At 40.8% G+C, this 19,994-nt stretch overlaps 2 protein-coding genes across 2 annotated transcripts in view; both read right to left on the bottom strand.

Moving 5' to 3' along the window:
- Window positions 1-92: 92 nt before the first annotated feature.
- ecrg4a (ECRG4 augurin precursor a) lies at window positions 93-7,032 on the bottom strand. Its single transcript, XM_072396728.1, has 4 exons — window positions 6,770-7,032; window positions 1,646-1,693; window positions 1,372-1,541; window positions 93-398 (listed from the first exon to the last, which is right to left on the bottom strand). The coding sequence occupies exons 1-4, from the start codon at window positions 6,891-6,893 to the stop codon at window positions 249-251; spliced, it is 492 nt and encodes a 163-aa protein (XP_072252829.1). The 5' UTR covers window positions 6,894-7,032; the 3' UTR covers window positions 93-248.
- Window positions 7,033-16,347: 9,315 nt separating this feature from the next.
- The window catches only part of nck2a (NCK adaptor protein 2a), a 49,503-nt gene continuing 45,856 nt past the window's right edge, over window positions 16,348-19,994 (bottom strand). The window contains exons 3-4 of the mRNA XM_072396732.1: window positions 16,663-16,737; window positions 16,348-16,560 (exon numbers count right to left, since the gene is read on the bottom strand). Coding sequence (XP_072252833.1) covers window positions 16,355-16,560; window positions 16,663-16,737 — 281 coding nt within the window. The 3' untranslated portion in view covers window positions 16,348-16,354. The remainder of the gene's footprint in view (window positions 16,561-16,662; window positions 16,738-19,994) is intronic.

Here is a 19,994-nt window from a genome sequence, read left to right as displayed (position 1 = left end):
AGAGAAAGAGCCTAAACTCCAGAAAAGTTTGTTAAAACTTCTGTTTTGAAACTTTTTCCGACTAGATCGCGAGGTTGGAAAGCAGAGATGGGAGTAAGCATCAAGGCAGATGAGCTGGGACACTTGTGGAGGTCTGGGCAGGTGAAGAAAGCCACTGAGCATCACTTTGGAACTCAATCTAAGGCCCTCCAAAGTGATGGAAACACAGCTGAGAGAGTGTGTGTGTGTGAGAGAGAGAGAGACAGGTGTTAGTAGTAGTCGTAATTGACATTCGCTCCGTGTCTGTAAGAGGAGGGGTCGCGCGGGCCGATGGGGGAGTTTTCGTCGTAGTGATGCTGACGCCCGTGGTCATTGGAGCGTGCCTGATCCATCCAGTACGACAAGTCCGCCTCCAGCTTCTGGTGAGGGGGAAAAAAGGAAAAAAAAAAAAAAAAACACAACTGTGTTTGAAACCATTAAAACGTCCAGCTGATAGACAACAAAAAACCAACAAAACAGCAGCTGATAAGATGTCCAGTAAGACGGTCAGCAGGTACAGCTACGGCGAATGGGCACGCATGAAAGGCAACACTGAAAAGGCCAATCCTTTGACAGCTTTGGCCTTTCCAGGAAGCCACAGCAAATGGCAATATGCGCAAAGGTGTCATGTATAAGGTTGTTGGAGAAATCCAGCTATAGTGGGCTGATGCTGTCAGGAACGGTGGAAGGAGGGGGTAATTTTGTGCTCTCCTCTCTCTGCTCTTATCTCCTCCCTCCATCCCTTACTGTCCCCGCTGAATTCATGAAAGTCAATGACCTGAAAGAAGACTGTATCTGGCTATGTAAGTGGGTTTATATGTGAGAGAGGAAATTCATGTTTTCGTGTATTCGGCTTCACACTGTATTTATTCATTCACCCAAATAACTACTCTTTGGGCGTAAGTGCACCTTTTGAAAACCATCTTTTGGACGTCAGACGTTTAGACTGAGGTTTTTTTTTTTTCATTTGTCCTCCACACAGTTTGGATAAGTGATTGTTTGCCATAATTTTTTATTTATTTTTTTTGCTTTCTTTTGTCCCAAAATGAAAGCCTCAGAACGATCTAGTTTATCTCAGAAGTGCACAAGTGAGTAACAATCAGCTCGGGTATTTATCAAGCATTTAACAACTCCAATCAGTTTTATTAGACTGATCTGGCTGCGGTTCGCAGGCACATCGAACCTGTTGAACCTGCTCTGCTTTGCCAGAAACTCTTGAGCCTCAGAATAGTGGAATAAGTCTCGTCTTTTGTGCCTCTTCATAATTCAGTGTTTCCGTCACACTGGCCGCCTCGCTGCTTATTGATTGATGCGTAATGGCTCTTAAACGCTGCATGAACATGCATAACTCACCTGCTCATCGAATCCCATGTACATAAACTGCATAATCCACTGCTGGACGTCTGGTCTGCTACGATCCCAAATGTTCCTCTTGGTTCTGCTCAGCTTTGCCAGGAATTCTTGGGCCTTAGAGGAAGGCACGGCAATGGAGGACTTTGATGGGCCGTTACCAGCTCCTGCCACTGGGTGGAAGAGATTAGCCAGTGAGGCAAAATATGTATTTCTGTTTCTAATTTCTATCCGCAGCATGACTGTGATTGTTTTGTGGTGTTTGCAAGTTGGTTACCGGCTCTTTTCCTTAAGATCTTGTGTAACTGGCTGTCGCTGGACACATCTGTAAAGGCAAGAGGACAGAGACGTCACAAGCTGCAGTGCAGATGCTGTTCTGATTAAAGGTAAGTTAGACTTTGGATGAGAAAGCACAATGTCAGCGATTTCTGCGCCACTCGGAATGGTCACAATTATTTTTTTTTGGCTTGTCCATTGTGAGCTACAGTTAAACTGAGGCTGGGAGTAACTTCAAAACGTGACAAACATGACGGTGTAACATGATTTAACAGATGAGGGAGACTCGAATACAACATGCATGACAAAAAGAGTCAGAGTTACTGCAGGTGGAGCAGGTTCCAAGCAGCACTTCATGCCCCACCTGTTGACTTACTTACAAAAACTCACGTTTTTTAAATGGTTTTGATTCGTTGTGTCGTGTCAATAGTTAAAATCTCTGTTACATTATTCTTTATGTTTAAAATCGAATCACATTTTCAGCTTTGCACTCAAACAGCAGATGGAATCCTGCTGTTTTCTTCTCTATTTCAAATAGTCATTCAATACATAAAAGCACTGGATGCTAAGTCTGCTTTCATCAGTATCTTAGGACACTGCTTCTGCTTCTGCTATTAAAGATTTTTGCGTCTTTTTGTAGCCTCTGCAGCTTCGGCTGCATTGTGACTCCAAAAACTTTCAGACAAACTCAATTTTTAGTCCAATTTTGAATTGTTCTAAATGAAGATCATCAAATCTTTAGACTACATCAAAAAGTGAACAGTCCTCATCATCCTGATTTGCGCTGTAGCTACTTTTCCTCCCCTTTTTCTGTTGAGTTTTCGAAAACTGGGTTTTAATTGCAGATGCAACTGTCAAATCGGAGTTAACCCTGATTTGACTTGATTAGAGGAGAAGCTGCCAACTCCTGAAAATTGCTTGTCTTATTGTATTTCTTCTTTTTTTATTCGTGCCGATGAATGAGCTGATGAAGGAACAGCTGATTTCTGCATAATTATCCCCATTACTTAAGTAGTTTGCTTCACAAAGTTCTTGGTATGAGTCATTCTTTCCACAGTTCTAAATGGTTCCTCCCACCTCCATCAGTAGAGTTGAACGGAGCTCTTGATATTAATAATGAAGCATTAATCAGCTTCCATGTCGTGCATACTACTTACATTGTTACAGTAATTGTACTTTTTGAAAAGGGAAATCAATTAGAATGCATTTACAAGATCCCTTCGGGGGGGTAGTACCTTACTTACTGCTTCCATAAGACTGAAGAGGTAGAGAAGAAGCCAGGTGCTGTTAATCAAGTGCACATTACTGATTCATCATCAGCCAGCGGGAACGCGTCTATGAAAGCAGATGTTTTAGCAGTTTTCTGGTCTGGAGCATTTGGACGTGTGTTAACACAATGTCAAGAAGGGCAGAAACCAGCAATGATCTAACGGAGGCAATCGTTGCTGCTCATTGATTTGGGAAGGGTTGTAAGGCCATTTCTAAACAATTTGGAGTCCGTTATTCTACACTGGAAAGCGATTTGTTCACAAGAGGAAAGCATTAAGGACAGCTGTCGATCGTCCTAAACGTGGACATCCCAGTAAGTTACACCGAGGTCAGACTGCACAATACTCTGAGACGTTACAATCAGAAGAAGGCCGAACACGGATGACTTGTTTGGCAGGGTTGCAGGAGAAAGCAATCTACTCCTTCAGAGTAGAACATTGCAACATGGCTTTTGCTTTTCCAGACGGACGAGACCATAAACGCAGCACCATTTCTGTTGAAGACCTTACACATTATATCAGCACAAACAGGGTCTGGACATCCTACAGTCATTGAGTTGACCACGAGCTCCTCTGTTACACCAAAGTATTCTAGAGTCAAACGTGACAGCTAAAGCTGAGTTAGATCATTCAGCGGGACAGTGATCCCAAATGCGGAAGCAAATCTGCAACAAGATGTCTGAAAAGTAGAAGAATCAACCTGAAATGCTGTGGTGGGAACTTAAGAGGGGGGTTGCAAAAAACTCATGCCCACTAACCTCAATGAGCTGATGCAACTTTGTAAAGAAAAGTGGGTCAAAATTCCTCCACAACGATGTGAGAGACTAACAACGATAAAGCCATTGCTGCTATAGGTGGTCCTAGAAGATGTGGAACCAGGAACGCTTAGATTTTCACTCACTGATTCCCCATTTTAGCTTGTTAAAAGATTTATGAACCGGTAGAACATGTCAACTGTTGTTGTTCATTTGAGGTTGTATCTACCAAGTGTTTTTTGTTTAATTCAATTCTATTCTGACACATAGAACCTTTGAATGAGGAAAGGTTGTTTGTATGCATGACTGGCTGTGGCTCAATTTTTTTAAATCATCCTCTTGTGTATCCATTAGAAATGCGTCTCTCTTGAAAAGCAGGGCCGTCTAATTCGCTCGAACTGAGATACACAGTTAGCTTTTATTGACGTGACATTTTCTCTGAGATTTATTGACCGACTTTCAGAGAAGGCAAACATCTTGCACAAAGTACATTTATCTCGTAATCCAGCCGACATACAACAGACGCAACAAAACTGCACGTGCAAAAGGTGGCTAAAATATTTCTATACCAAATGCCAAAATTTTGGTTTACAACTAAATCTGTTTGTATACAGACACGAGCAACGCAGGATGGTGAGACATTAGTTCAAAGATTTTAACTTCATGTTTTATATTCATATTAGCAAACTTTCTGAATATCTTTGCTGGGTTTCTGGAGCAGTCCCTCTGCAACACCCCAGGACTTTAAAGTTGGAAGGCTGACATGTAATCGCTCTGGTCTTTCGGTTCCCTCGTGGGTTCTTGATGGAATTCAACTCTGGACTCCGATCAGCTGCAGATGTTGTTCTCTATTAAGCATTTATTGACCACTTTGCTCTATATGTTTTGGACTAATGAGTTTTTAGAAGATCCAACGCTGCCTGAGACCCCATATTTACGCAAACTGCCTCCAGAGTCTTGCTTGATTAAATGAGGAGGGGAGGGAGCCAGCTTCAAAGGATTCAACAAAGACGGATAGTAACAATGGGGCTAAATGATTAGAAGAGTTCTAAGATAAGAGGTCAGACAATCCATCTGGGCCTGTGTACGCCTGGGTAATAAGCTTCTCAAGGTGAGCTTGGAATTCATGACTAAAGGAGATTTTCCGGCTATCCTTGAGGTTCTTTTTTTTGTAACACTAACATTTGCTGTCCTGTCACGTGTATTTAACTTTCAATAAAAGACTTTGCATTTGTAATAGATACAGTTCTGTACATGGAGGACTATGAGTAAAGGGAAATCAGAAAGCTATTAGGGACTTAGTAGGACATACAGGGGCTAAAAACTGGCTTTGGGGCACGATTGTCTTACGGTGGTGCAGCTCAGATCAGGCGTGCGTTCAGGTTTGCTCATACTTTATGAACCATCCAGACCTATCAGACCATCTAGTTCATCGGGTTTGTTTTCTGTTACCAGAGTTGAAGCACAACACGGAGAAGCAGCATTTAGTTTCTATTCCTCACATATCTGAAAGCAGCTCCTAGAAAACATGCTTAAATAGTTTGCCACCGCCTTTTATCGAATCACATCAGGAGCTTTTTATCAAGATTTCTAAATACTCTATAACTGGACTACAAAGCCATTTTAAAATGGTGGGAAAAAAAAGACAAAACTGCTGACATTTGGCTTTAGATTGCAATGAGAAAGTATTTAATTTGCATTTATTTCAACATCAAATGACAGTAGTGATGGAAGCACCGTTCTGTCCACGTTATGCATCATTAAAATTAGATCGATCGGATCGGGCGGCACCTTAACTCTAGGCACTTGAAATTACAGAGCAATGACTTGGTGTTGTAGCCTGATTCAAACACTGCTTCTAAAGTAGAACTATGCGATGTTCTACTGATGCCTAAAGGCACTGGAGGGCTGATGACTCAAACCAGGCAGGAGAGTATTTCCTGTGGAGCAGAGAATTACAACAACAACAAAAAAAAGTCGAGTTATTTTTCTACAGAATGAGTTTCACCTCTGTGTTATTGCACGCCTTTAGTTCTCAAGCATTTCTTTGAGACGCTTTGGCGTCTGTTATCCATAGCACCACGATTATTGAATAAATGGTAACGGCCTGACGGAAAGTTCCACACATTATATACACTGCAGCAAGCGAATGGTAGATTATAGTTATACAAGTGTGTGTACAATAAAAAGAAATGCAAGCTCTGTGAAGAAGTTGTTAAATTCTGTCTCACTGCATTTTTTTTTTATTATTATTATTTGAACTTCACTAGAATAGGCTTGACTTCCTGTGAAGCAGCATGTGTACACATGGTGTGAAGAATGCACGAGGCAGGCACATTCTGACCGTGCAGTCCTTCCTTCACAAATACCAACTCATGCGTGGTGAAAAGGCATACATACGGCTTTTTATGGAGCATGCCTTTCATGCCTCCTGCTTCATTTGATTAGTAAGTATGTGTGTTGTGGAATGCCAATTAGTCTTGTAGCCAAAGATGAATCGTGGCGACGGCGAGAGAAGCTGGCATGATGTTGACTGCTTTGGCTTTTTCACCTAATGGAATCTGAGAAAACGGCATAGATCTAGTAAAGTAATTCATGAAAGTGAAGTGCATTTAGGTGTATGCTCTGCTTTCAGAAGTGGGAAGCTGAAATGTAAATTAATCTTCATTGACATTAAAAGGGATCAATGTGTCAATAGAGCCTTGTGGGCTATAGATGAGTCCACATACTCCCTGCTTTCTTTTTTTCCATCGGCATTAAATAAGATCCATGTGTGACTAACAAAACACCATGTAAGAGAATCAGCAGTCTTGAAACCTCTCTTGGAAATGGTTCGACCCCCCCCCCCCCCCCCTTTTTTTTTTTTTCTTTTTTTTTCCCCAATTCCTGGTTTGCAAGAATGTCTCAACTTTCTGACGTGCCGCAATTTGGCTATTTGACTGCGAATGCCGCTAGAAGTCCATTCACCACAAAGAGCTAGAAATAAACACAGGATCAGATGGCGATGGACAGACTAATTGGGATTAACGAGTGTGTCTTTGTGAGAGCAAAACCAAAGTGGAGCAGTACAAAAGCCAAAGAAAGTGAGGAAATTGTGCTTACCTCTGAGAGCTGTCAGCATCACCAAAACAGCCAGCGCCATTAACTTCAAATTGAGCTGCTGGGATGCCATCTTGTACCTCCACAAAGAGTGTTTCAAGTACTCCTTAAATGCAAAACTGTGCATAAGCTGCTACACGACCAGAGGGAAGGGTGGGCGGCAACCCAAACTTCCACAGTGGAAACTGGCCCGTGGCAGTGGAATGTCTCTTACCTCCCTTGTTACAGAAGCAGGACTGTAACTGGAAGCTTTTCCCCTCTCAAAGAAACTTTTTATGCGTTCCAAGTACTTTCCCAGCAGTTCACACAGCACACGGGAAGCAGAGGCGGTGGAGAAAAAGACGAGCTCTGTTTATAATATTCTAGATTTTAAGAACACTGCAGTCTGCAACACGTTCACATCCCATTTTTCGGGGTGGTTTATGTGTATATTACAGATTTATGTGCATCCTTTTTAAAAATGTTTTGAAAGCATTCAACCTCAGCGCTGCTATTTGGAAAACAGACTCAAGGTAAACCTGCTTTTCACTTCAGGAACTCATGCAGTCACGAGGTAGTGCGAACGTTTACAGACCCTAACCGCTAACTGACCCTCCCAGCCTGTCTGCCTCCACTGTGGTGTAAATTCCACTGCACTCGCAAGATAGTGGAAACAATTTGCAACATCCACTCCAAGTGTATAAAAACAGTATGTGTGATTAATGTAACGAGCCACTGTGCCTTGGCCAGAAACCTATCTGGAAGCTTAGCGAGATGGATTAGATTTTGATACAGCGAGTCTCCCAAGAATCCAGCTGCCTGGAGGTAAATCCAATTGTGCAATGAGAGAGGATTCAGAAAGTGACACCAGGTTATCAGTTTGACTTGCCTACTGTGGGGTTACAGCAACAGCGAGGGGTCCGATGATGAATGGCCGCATTAAAGTTCATCTCAAACTGCTGGAGTAGGGTTGAACTGTGTAAAACAAATGAAGGAGCTCGTCGGTGTGTTCAGGTGACAGTCGTTTAAAGGAATTTCTGCTGATGTACTCCAGAAGGAATTTGATAAGTGAGCTTTTTTTTTTTCATTCTGGGAGGGGAGAGGCCGCAGCAGAGCTACCTCCCAGAATGAGTCCCACTTTTTACTTTATTTCATAGCAGTTTGTGAAAGTGGAACAGTGCGGGTTTTATCCGACTTTTGGGAACCAGTCTATGACCATGAATCTCACTACCAATTACTAATTTTTGAAATTGGCTTCATAAACAATATACAGTAAACTAATAGAATAAAAACTGTTTAGAGATTGCAGGGAATGCAACTTTCTTGTCACAGACATACACAGGTGGGCATGTGTATACCCAATGGGTCAAAAGGTGAAGGTGTGTGATGCTGGGCTTTTAGTAGTGAATATGAATTCCCCCAAAGTTTGTTGTAATTTATCACCGATGTGATTTAAAAAGTGACGACCAAAGGGTCGACCAGTTTCACATAGACAGCAGTAGAACAGGAGAAGACCTGTGTTCAATCTTGAAGAAACAAGTGGTCCAGAAAGCAAAATGAATCGGTGGTCAGTCGGGCCGTGTTCTGTGACGTAATGCACACACACATGAAAATACTTCAAAAGGTGAATAGTTCCTGATTTGACATGTCAGTGCGATGACCAGCAGATGTGTATCTTGGCTGAGAACCACTTCCCTTATGCATAACTAAAAAAAATCAGCAACACACTGAAACGCGAAATGGCCCGCAGCAGGTGTTCATGCCATTAACATGGAAGCCAAAGCAACACACACACACACACACACCTCATGGTTGGTTTAAAACCACCCTAAGTAATTGTCAGTAAAGGTACCAGCTCAATAGCTGCGTTTCCATCCAGTTGCGAAGTGAACTTTTGAAAGGTTATACACAGGACTGAGAGAATAAATAAAGCTGCAACGTGTCCACAGATGGTGGTTTAGTTGAGCATGTTGATAATAAAAAGCTTTGACGGAGAGGATACATGTCAGAGAAGTCTTTTCTCTGGAATAATGATCAGATATTTCGATTTTACCAGACGCACATTGGTTTTTTTCTATTTATTTTTTTTTAAAACGCTCACAAACACAATTCCCTTAAGCAAGTTTCAAGAGAATCAGTGATATCTAAGTCTTTCAATCAAATCTGCCCAATTACTAAAGCAAAAAATACGTTCAAAAGCAGCACCACCTCTTTCCAAGTGTACAACCAAAAACGGGGGACTGAGTTATTGTGACTGCCATGTTTTGTTTATTTTTTTTTGTAAAGTTTAATCTGTTAAAAAGAACAAAACGGCTTAGGCATGGGTGTGAAATGGCAGCAGTGCAAAGCCAGTGAGGCGGATTTTTAATGTTGTTCGCTGGAAATGGCATTTTTCTTAAAGGCAGACAGTGATATTAACACATTAAATGCCATTTAAGTATCCGCATATATGTCCACAGTTGTTTTCAGCAGGGCCCATGAATATCAGCAGGCCATATCAAAATATTAAGCAGCAGGGAAACGGACAAATGAAACTTGAATTCATCTCGATGGGTAGAAATTTTCACGTTTTTTGTTTTATTTTGTCGTCTTCGTGCACGTTTCTTTAAACGTGGAAATTCCAGAGCTCGTCTGGTGCCTTTTGATCAGTCTTTTTCGTTCTACAGAGTCACATGTGATGTCCCGCTCTGATAAGAGTCAGCAAAGGTCTGCTCTGTTTGATGTGTTTTCCTGTGTCAGGGGCTGTTGATCAAAGTAGGCAGTGACCTGAGATTTTATCACCGTTGGGCCTTGTTCAGACTTGGGTGATCCAATCACCAGCGGACAACTTTAAGAATGAGTATTCACATTTGGCCAAAAAAAGAAAAAAATGTGTCCCTATGTACTTCCTGAATAAGTCCCAGCACCAAAAAGAGGTGAAATGTTTTTTTTTTTTTAATGTTCTCTCTGCTTTTAGGTATGCTGTTTGCATTCCTCCTTATGGTCGGAGTTGACCCTGCACCATACTAACATTATCTGAATAATGGCAAGAACCTCTTTAGAGTTAGTCCAGCAGTGAGACAGTGACAAACAGTGGAATACTCAAGGATTTCTATGCTCTTGTTTTAAACATTTAGCCCCCAGAGATTACGTGAAGGACAGAGAAAGAGCTGAGTGAATCTCATGAATGTAAAAAAGGGACATATATCATATATATATATATATATATATATATATATATATATATATATATATATATTTGAAAGTGAAATGATTCAATCTAAAATTCTATTTTATAGTTTAGAATGTTTTCTGTGCAGAGGTTGACGCTTGAATTCAGTTTATTTATATAGCGCCAAATTACAACAAATGTCACCTCAAGGCACTTAAATAATATAGTCCAATTCAAGCCAATTGGAATTCAATTCATTGTAATCATAATCCAATGAAATCCAATGAATTAATGTAAAAATAATCCAATTCATTCATATAGAGCCAATTCAAAAACAATATCCTAGCTAAGGAAACCAACAGATTGCACCGAAACTTGAAAAAGAGAGCAAAGTGAGGAAAGGTGTGACAGATGAGGCCCCCCAGCAGTCTAAGCCTATAGCAGCTTAACTATGGGATGTTTCAGGATCACCTGAGCCTTCCCTAACTATAAGCTCTATCAAAAAGGAAAGTTTTAAGCCTAATCTTAAAAGTGGAAAGGGTGTCTGCTTCCCGGACATTTACTGGCAGCTTATTCCACAAGAGAGGGGCCTGATAACTGAAGGCTCTGCCTCCCATTCTACTTTTAGAAACTCTGGGAACAACAAGTAAACCTGCAGTTTGGGAGCGAAGTGCTCTGTTAGGAACATATCTTACAATGAGATCTTTAAGATATGATCGTTGGTCATTGAGAGCTTTATATGTCTTTTTACGCTTGAAAACTGTTTTGAATTAATCAGAAATCCAATTCAGTTCATTCTATTCATACTGTATATTGCCAATGAACAACTCCTCTTGTTCTCATTTGAAAGGGAACATTTCAAAGTGGAGTGTTTTATATCTATTCAAACCCACCTGGAAGAGACAGCTTGGCTCCTGTCAAACCACTGCTTTGGATTAGTTCAGGTTTCACTCAGCACATTTATGTGATACCAGGGGAAAAAGATGATTGTGTTAGTATGACCAAAACTGAACTTGCAGTCTGACCGTAAACTACTCAAAACTGGACTAACACACATAGAATATGCAGTTAGGGATCACATCACTCTCACGTATATACATTCAACGAGACTCAAGTGGACCTAGGTTCTCTGTACATCATTTATCATCTTTTTGTGAAAACGGCAAAGCGGAACAGTTTATTAGTACAGCCTAATTTTTTTTTTTTCATCACATGGCTAATCGAGTCAAAAATTGAGACTTAAAATCCGTCCATTAAGGCATTTCTAGACTGTCGCTCTGCTCTAATAAAATCCAGATTTTGTATCTCAGCATCATCTGACAAAAGGTAGTTAACTTGAAGACGTCGGTGCAGTGAAAACACTGCTCCTCGCCGTTTACTGCAAATAAGATACTATTCACAAGAACTTAACACAACCTCAATTAAAAATGTATATATCTTTGATAAGTCTCCACTGCCAATACTGATCTGACATGCCCAGTAGCTGATGTTAGACTCTATGTTAGAGAACTGTGATATATTCAGAGATGGAAGCACCATCTTCCTGGAAATGTTCTCCCTTTAACCCCATTTCATTTCACTGTTGCTGGTTAGAATTGGTTTTGTTTGACCAAAAATGGCCAAATCTAACAGAGAAGAGAAGAGACTGAGAAAAACGATGGGAGACAGGAAAATAGACCTTACTAGGAGTAAACGGATCACGTCACTGAATGCAAGATCTGCGAATTAACAAGCTGGTATTGTGCCACAAAAGCTGACTCCTGTTTTGTGGTGCATTTATGAAAGTAAACAAATGAGTCATTCATTGGATCAATATATTTAACTTTTGGCTGTAAGTATTAGAAATGGACTGAGGAATGATTTGAGAGGCTGATCTTACACTTTGAGCGTAGAAACACTTTGAAATTAGAATTGAGGGACTGTGCAGACAAACGACAGGCCGAGAGCAAGCGGGAGTACATAATGTTGTCGTGTTCACATTCTGTAAATACGGCCGGGTCGAACCAGAGTAAGTCTGTATTTACAAGCTGTGGAGTGTGTTAAAAAGAACTTTTCATTTGGAGTGGGGAGGGAGAATCATTCATAAGCCTCTCAGTGGGCAAATCTGCAATGTTGCAGCAGTAGATGGACTTGACAAATACAGAAGAGTAAAAACTGAAATCAAATTTTTCAAAAGTCGGAGACATGGTAAAATAAGTTTGAGTAGCTATCAAAAATAAAAAAGAATCATCAAAATAAACTAAATCACTGACCTGTGCAACCATATTTGTCACCAGATTGGACAATTAATTGTTTTGAATCAGAAATTCTTATTCTACTCGGTTTGATTTGCAGTATTATGTGAGAGAAAGCAGGGATGTTTGGTTTGGAACTACAGACGATCTCTTTGGGTCTCATGGGTCGAACTGGAATGCAGGAAAACCGCAGCTGGCTGACTATGTCCCCACTTTCACGGTGGGGATTAAGGGAGAAGCAGCCGAGGCGACTGCACAAAAGACAGATGGGGGGGAAAAAACACATGAGGTAAAAAAAAAAATACAAGGAAGAAAAGTGTGAGGATGAATATGTTTAGAAATTCTTCCTCATTTCAACACTCAGCCTCCACCAGAAGTGACCCCAACGCCATCTCCAGAAGTCACTCCAGCAGCTGACACATGAAAAGCGTTCAGCTGCACATTCACGTTGATTGCAGACAGAAAAGTTTAATTCATTTTAAAATTCAGCTCACACTCTCAGCACCGGCATGTGTGTGAATCCTTACAATTCTCGGAAGCCGATTTCTTGTTACAGTGAGTCCTGTCACAAGTTGTCCTTGTCTGCATATTTCAAATAATGACAAATTCATATGTTTGTTCTTATCCAAAAGCCACCTACAGATTTCCTGAAACTAGGCTTAACAGTCTTATGTTTGAAAGCCGAGAAAGATATTTTTGATACAGACACATGCTAATCACTCACACTCCACTCATGATGCCACTTCTGATTCTCAATCACATATAAGGCAAGAGCAAGAGAGAATAAGAGTGAGATTAACAACATGGAGGGCTGAGAGAGAAAGGCGATTTTCAAAGCCTTTGAACGGCATTCAGCTGCCTATGCAAAAGGTGTTGCACGGTTTGAAAAAAGACAAAACAAAACAGCAAAGCATTTGGATATCTCTGCACAATGACTCCATTTCAAGGTTAGAAACTTCCCCACAAACCCATGAAATGAGCATCTCCACATCAGAGAATTCCTGAACCAAGTTGAAGCAGAAAGGAAATCTTCTCATGTATTCCATGCCCATGTGTTTGCTTGGTGTCCCGGAAATTAGAAATCAGAACATCAAAGGATTAGAAAAATGCATTGCACTCTGCCCCAGAACACAATTTCCTCCTGTTGCTCCTCCACTTTTGCCATCCTTGTCTGCGTTTCCATCTCCCCACCACCCCCCCACCTCTCCTCACACTTGACTTGTCAGTCCGTGTGTTGTGACCCGAGGCAGACACTTTGGCACTCAAACATCCCATAAGTCCCTCAAAGCTCACAACAAACTCCCCTCTCAAAGAAATGCCAAAGTGAAAATCAAAATACAGTGAAAGCCCCTTTTTCCCCCCTGAAAGATGTACATATTTGAACCAAACTTCAAGTTTTAATGTTTCACTCCAAAGGTCTCTTCGTGGTTCAGTAGCTATGCCTCCTCTGCCAGAGGAGACATTACCTCAAAATCTCTTAACTCAAAGACCCTTTTGAGCAAATACTTAATGATCTCATAGAAATGCAAACGCTCATTTGCAGGATACCGACATCAGAATCCTCCAAAAGAACAGAAGGATTAGACGCAAAAACACAAAGATTAAATGTACTTCACGGCTGTTCAATTTTTTAATCTATATAAATGATTATCTAATCTTTGTAAGAAGAGTGGAAAATCAGTTTGAAACAGCAAAAGATGTAAGAAAATGTACTACTTTGAACAGGTTTTCTTGTTAACCAATGCTTTGATTTGGAAGATGTTCATGGATTTTTGATTATGCCTGTTGCAAACCTTTTGTGGCCTGTATTCTGGCCTGTAAGTGGTCACACATTATCATAAAACACCCTTTGGTTTGGCGCAGAGTTCACCTGTGAAGCAACGGCAGCAGAGAGGGGTCACTTCAAACTGTGGATGCATGATTGTGAAATTCAATGTCAAAAATGGTCATTTGACCAACAGCCAGTACCAACTGTCATTTGTTTTCCCTTCAATGCTAAGGACAGAGCGAAACCTACTTTAGAATTAGTAACAAAAAAAGGTGTTCAAGTAGCTCAACTCCTGATCACACTTTTCAATGAGAACAAATTATTTCCTAAAAAACCTTATTGTAACATTTCACATGAAGAAGACTTGTGAAAAGAAATTACTTTTTTGAAAAACTTTCTAGTTATCAACAAAAATGACTTTTGCAGTGCTTGCAAAGCCCATCTAACGGCCACTGCCTTTGGCTGATGTTATTTTATTTGTCAGATTTATTATTTTTTTTCAGATTTCTGCCCTCTCTTTCACATTGTAGATGTACTTTCTGCACCCAAAACTGCAAGAAGTACCTCCAGATGCTGCGCAGGTAAGACTTTTCATCACAGTCTGCTTGTGCTGAATTTGCTGTGGCGGGCATTCCGGGATCAATTGGTAATCTTTTATTCTAAGCTACTCGTAAAATCTTTTTTATTGCAGTGGAAAAATTTGAGATAATTTGGGCATCTTATCACGGCCCTTCCAGACTCTTTAGTATCTGGTACCTTTTTTTCTCTGAAGGCCTTGGAGAGCTCTTAAGATATTGGCATTCTGACACCATCTATTCCAGCAGCAATCAGGAGAAACAGACAGTCGTTGCTAAATATTTGATATTCTAAAGATGAGTAAATGTTTGTACCTCAAGTTTGTACAACCCCATTTCAAAAACAAGTTATGGGGGGGTGGCAAGCTGAAATCTTTTATAAAAAGCTGGGATTGAGCAATTTAGGGTTGGTAATGAATGCTAATGAACATGATTTGGGTTGGAGCGGTTTGAGTTCTAGAGAAGCGAAGATGGGCAGAAGATCTCCAGTTTGGTGCTTTGCTCTGTTTGAAACCAATGTTCCTCGAAGAAACATTGATTTGCATTTTTCTACCTCTACAGTGCATAATATCATTATATAATTCAAACAAACCTCTTAAATTTCAATATGTAAAAGGAAAAAGGCACAAGCCTAAATTGGACACCTGTGATCCCTGCATCAAGAACCACCATTGATCAACAGAAACCACTTATTGTGGAAAACCTTTGTCGAGCACTACAACACAGAGTTACATTCACAAATACAACCACAAACTTTACCGTGGGAAAAAGGAATCATGTCCACCTTGTCTACAGGGCTCGGAGGCATTTGGGATGGACCATCGCACAGTGGGAACAGGGATTGTGGTCAGAGTAATCAGTATTCAAGGTTTTTTTAAGGGGGAAATAATGGTTGCTGTGGTGCTTGGGACCAAAGAGCAAAGGGACAATTAACAGCAACAACAAAAAAAAAAAAAAAAGAAAGAAAGAAAGAAACAAGACGAAGTAAAACCACACTCTGCACACACAAATACAAAAGGCATGGCTGAGGAAGAAAGGGTACCTGTGCTGAGCTGAGCTGTCTGCAGCCCTGACCTGTCTCCAATAGAGACCATGTGAAGAATTTGGATAGAAAAAGTGTCACAACAACAATTCCGTTCTTTTGCACACCTTAGGACATGATTGCCGGAAGAATGGAATGAAAAAAATTACAACTGGAAAGCTTTTATCTCTTTGTATTCTGAATTCCAGAACATCTTTTACACGTTTTGAGAAGGAATGACAACACTGCAAAGTGCTGCAAGCTTTACTGACCAGTAGTGTGTTGCAGGGCTGACAGGCAAACATGAGTGTGTATTAACTCACAAAATGATGTTAAAGAGAAACAGCTTGAGCTGAATTGAATAATACTTTAATGAACCCAAAAAAGGAAAATATTTTGCAGCAAAAGGATCAATGAAAACTAAAACTTAATAGTCAGTAGTAATTTGGAGTTGTAGACTAAGCATTCATGGTAAGTACTTACAAAGTAATATTAATCTAAGTATAAAGTAACAATGAATTGATAAATAAAATGCACAATGTATCATTAATACGTTCAAATGGATTTGTTACGAGAGCTCGTGCCCAAACAGCAAGCAGGAGATGGTTAAATACACGTGAAACAACTGATCACGTCTTTATTTTAAAGTATGCAAGCCCAGTTTTTGCAAAGGAAACATTTACTTCAACTTTCTTCATATTGGGTTTTAATAAGATAAGTGGAAAGCAAAGATAAGCCAGCTGTTAAGTGCTAAAATATAGTCACCAGTCTATTAATGTTTTTTAATGAATGATTAACCAATCATTGCAGGTGGCTTCTACCTGCCCTTTTTTCTTTTTTATTTCTCTGCCTCCCTCACGTCACTCCTCAGGTGGAGGGTCGGCCTCGGGGCTTTCGTAACCCAGCTCCCTGCTGATGGGAAAGTGAGCCCAGAAGGTGCGAGCCAGGTCCTGCATCCCACTTTCAGCCGCCTGGGCTCGAAGTTCTTCCAACCATCCGAAAAAGTCTGACGACCACAGGCCCCAGTAGGGTAAGCTTCTCTTCTCCCTCTCACTCTCCGCCGCTCCTGTCGAAGAAGAGAAGAGATTTTAGGAGGTGCGAGTGTGTCTCACACCACGGATGTCATTACAGAATTCTGTTGGTGCCTCGTCTTTGCTGCCCGACATACCAGAGGGAGGCGGGAGGCACAGCAGAAGAGAACAGAGCAGCACGGACGCATACGAAGCACGCATATTTCCAGTTACTGAAAGACAAAACACAAAAGAAATGTAATTAGGTTCAGCCATCTCTGCAAGAGAAATGTGTGCAGAACACAATGTCCCCGTGATCAGCTTTCACTGGGCAATAAGATGTCATTTAAGAAAAGTATAACTGCACATATGTGTAAAAAAAGAACTGTTTTCCTTGTGTTGATCACCTCTTCTCCTCTTACCTGATGAGCAGCAAACTGCTTGTTGTCCTCCTGCTTCAGACTGATCCCAGGAGGACGACTGCATCTGAGGGGCGAGTTAGAAGGCGGACATGTTTGTTTTTCACATTTTTGCCTCTTCACACCTGCCTTTGTCCACATCAAGCCAGAAGGCTTCTTTCATACCTCCTGCATTTATTTATTAGAGAGGTTTTCCAGATGATTTAAACAAGGTGGAATAAAGGAGGGGGAGCAACCTCTTTCTTTCACTCCTTTATACTGAATAACTGTACCGTCACATCCATCAGGGGCTAAGTGCGAGATTTGTGGAGACTTTCTTTTTTTTTTTCATGGTAAAAAGAAGTGAGAAAAGCAAAGGGTGTAAAGAGTGAAAACACGGATGAAAGCAAATGATGAGACACGTGTCCCAGACAGCTTTCACACCTGCTATCCAGACAGACTGTACTAACATTTAGCCACAGCGTGCAAAAGTTTTTTTTCTCTTTATTTTGGCTGTTCATTTCTGTTTCGCTTGTGTGCACATTTGTGCCTTTGTGAGGACGCCAGCAGAGAGGAGGCTTTATAACTGAAGCCCCGCCGCGAGCCTCTGCTGCTGATCAGAGGAAGAACGCGACTCAGAGCTCATTAAAGTGAATGAGATCGTTTCTGGATCATTGTTGTCGGAAAATCTCAAGGAAAGACCAACACAAACAAAATCTTTTCCGAAACGTCTGACTTTTCCTGCTTTTAAGGTGGTTGGCAAAAGTGAAATCTTTTCTTTCCAGGCAGCAATTCGAAACAGTGATCCATGCGTTCATTTCATCCCGTTTGGATTGCTGTAAGGGACTTTATGTTGGGGAAAGTCAGTCCTTGCTCTGCAGCTGCTTCATAAAAGATTGCATATCACTCCTGTCCTTGCTTCACTCCACTGGCTGCCCGTGTATTTTAGACTTCGTTTTAAAATTTTTATGCTTGCTTTTAAATGTTTTAACGACCTTGGCCCACCTTACCTCTCTGAGCTCCATCATCCCTGCTCACCTTCTCGGTCCCTCTGGCCGGCTGAGCAGCTGCTCCTGCAAGCATCGAGATGCAGGAGGAAGCTCAGAGGAGACGGGGCCTTCTCTGTTGTTGCTCCCCAACTATGGAATAAGCTGCCCATGCACATTAGAGAGGCCCCGTCACTGTCCACTTTTAAAACTTTGGCTTTCAACCGCAGCAAGACTTAGTTTCTTTGTTTCTTCTAATTTGTTTTAATTGGTCTTATTGTGTTGAATTGCAGTTGATCTTCTGTCATCTCTCTAGAAATGTCTGATGTTTTTATCTGTTTTATTATTTTAAATTCTTGATATTCAGTTCTGTGCAGCACTTTGTTTTAGATTCCTTTGCATGTAAAGCTGGTTTGGTCTGTCTGTGGTGGTGTTTTTTTAGTTAGCACCAAAAAAAACTGCATAAGTTTTCATAGAAATGAAATATTTTTTCGGACTACGCAGATAGCTTTGAACTGATTCTTCAAGTAATTAATACCAGAAGCACAGCCATGAATTACAAACATCCTGGCGACATGTGATAGTTTTACTCTGTCTGACATCTTGGCCCTCTATGATAGCACTGAAGTGTCAGAAATCGAACAGTCTGCACTGAGATGAAACAACAGATTTTAGAACATTCATTACTAGAGTTGAGAAAAAGCAGCCGTAACCAATCAGTTTTTATCTAAGAGAATTAAGTGAGACATTTTCTCTTAAATGAAAAAGAAAAATTCCTTTCATCTTCAGCTTATTTACAAACAAGAGAATATACCTAAATAGAAGATAGGATATATGAAAAATGCTCAATGTTAAGTGGAATAAAGAAGCGAGAAGTATCACTGCAATGTTTGCAATACTTTTTTAAGACTTTGTAGAGTTTACATCTATATTAGGTGCTTTTAGATCCATTCTTTTTGTGTGTGCACTGCAGGAACTAAATACAGCCTTTATATTTGGTGTAGCTACTCTCTTAGAGTGGAAGAGAGCAAAAAATCACCAATCAGCTTATAGTTAAATTAAGCTATTTAACTATAAGCTGATTGGTGAAACACATGAACTCAGCTCCGGTAGTAATGGGGGAAAATTTCACTTTACCTAAACGCGACTTTGTCTTCCCTCTCATTGCCGAAGTGGTGCTGGCTGTTTCATGTTCTGCGTTGTTGGTAATAAATGCTCTGAGAAAAGCAGAAAGCGATACAGCCTTTGCAGCAGCAGCATCAACACCACTTAGAAATGTCACGGCAAAGCTGTCTTTTGCCAGATATTTGATGGTTTGATGACATTTCGATGCACACCCTGTTCTCCAGTTATGGATTTCTTTTGATGATAATGAAATGAATCAGTTGCATTGACACACAGGGAAATGCTTTGACAGCACAGACCATACCTGGAATTTTTCTGGCCTTATCTTTATAGAAAGGAGCTACCTGGAAACAAGAGGAGAAGTGCATGAATGTAGAGTTGGAGGCAAGTTAAAAGCTTTTCCATCAGTGTATGATGTAGAAAGGAACATGTTGGTTTGTGTTGCCGTCACAAGCCAGTGAAAGGGACTGAAAATGATGCAGAGGCATGAGGAGGACAAATGAATATAGGAGAGTAGAGGGGCTGTCATACTGTCTCTACGTCTCTGCTTTTCTGACAACCCAGTTCATTGTAAATGTTGAGGACATGCATTTCCACCCATAAACAATTTAATCTGCCAGTCATCCTCTTCCTGATGTAATGGCTTTCTACTCATCTGTTTTTTCATTATTCACTGAAGCTGTGCGGCAGCAGGTAATTTGAGAGGTGTTAGTGCCACTCCTGTTGACATTCGCTTACTGCACCATCTTTATTCAGAGAGAATGCAGTTGATTCTATAAAGACGAAAGATGTTCTGTCAGTGGTGTTGAAGGGAAGTAATGAATGGAGAGGGGTCATGAAAGAAGTGACGAAAGGAAAAAGCAGACATCCTACTTTCAGATATACATTTCTGTTAAGGGCACTCACCAGCAGCTTTGACTGGCACAGACACAAAAGCAAAGTGGAGTGAATAAGATGAATAAGATGATATAGTGTCGAATC

This window comes from Leuresthes tenuis, unplaced genomic scaffold, assembly GCF_036924035.1.
Source record: "Leuresthes tenuis unplaced genomic scaffold, fLeuTen1.0.hap1 SCAF_12, whole genome shotgun sequence".
In the NCBI taxonomy this organism is placed as follows: Eukaryota; Metazoa; Chordata; class Actinopteri; order Atheriniformes; family Atherinopsidae; genus Leuresthes; species Leuresthes tenuis.
Note: the sequence above shows the minus strand (reverse complement) of the source record. Positions and strands in the feature narration are given on the sequence as shown.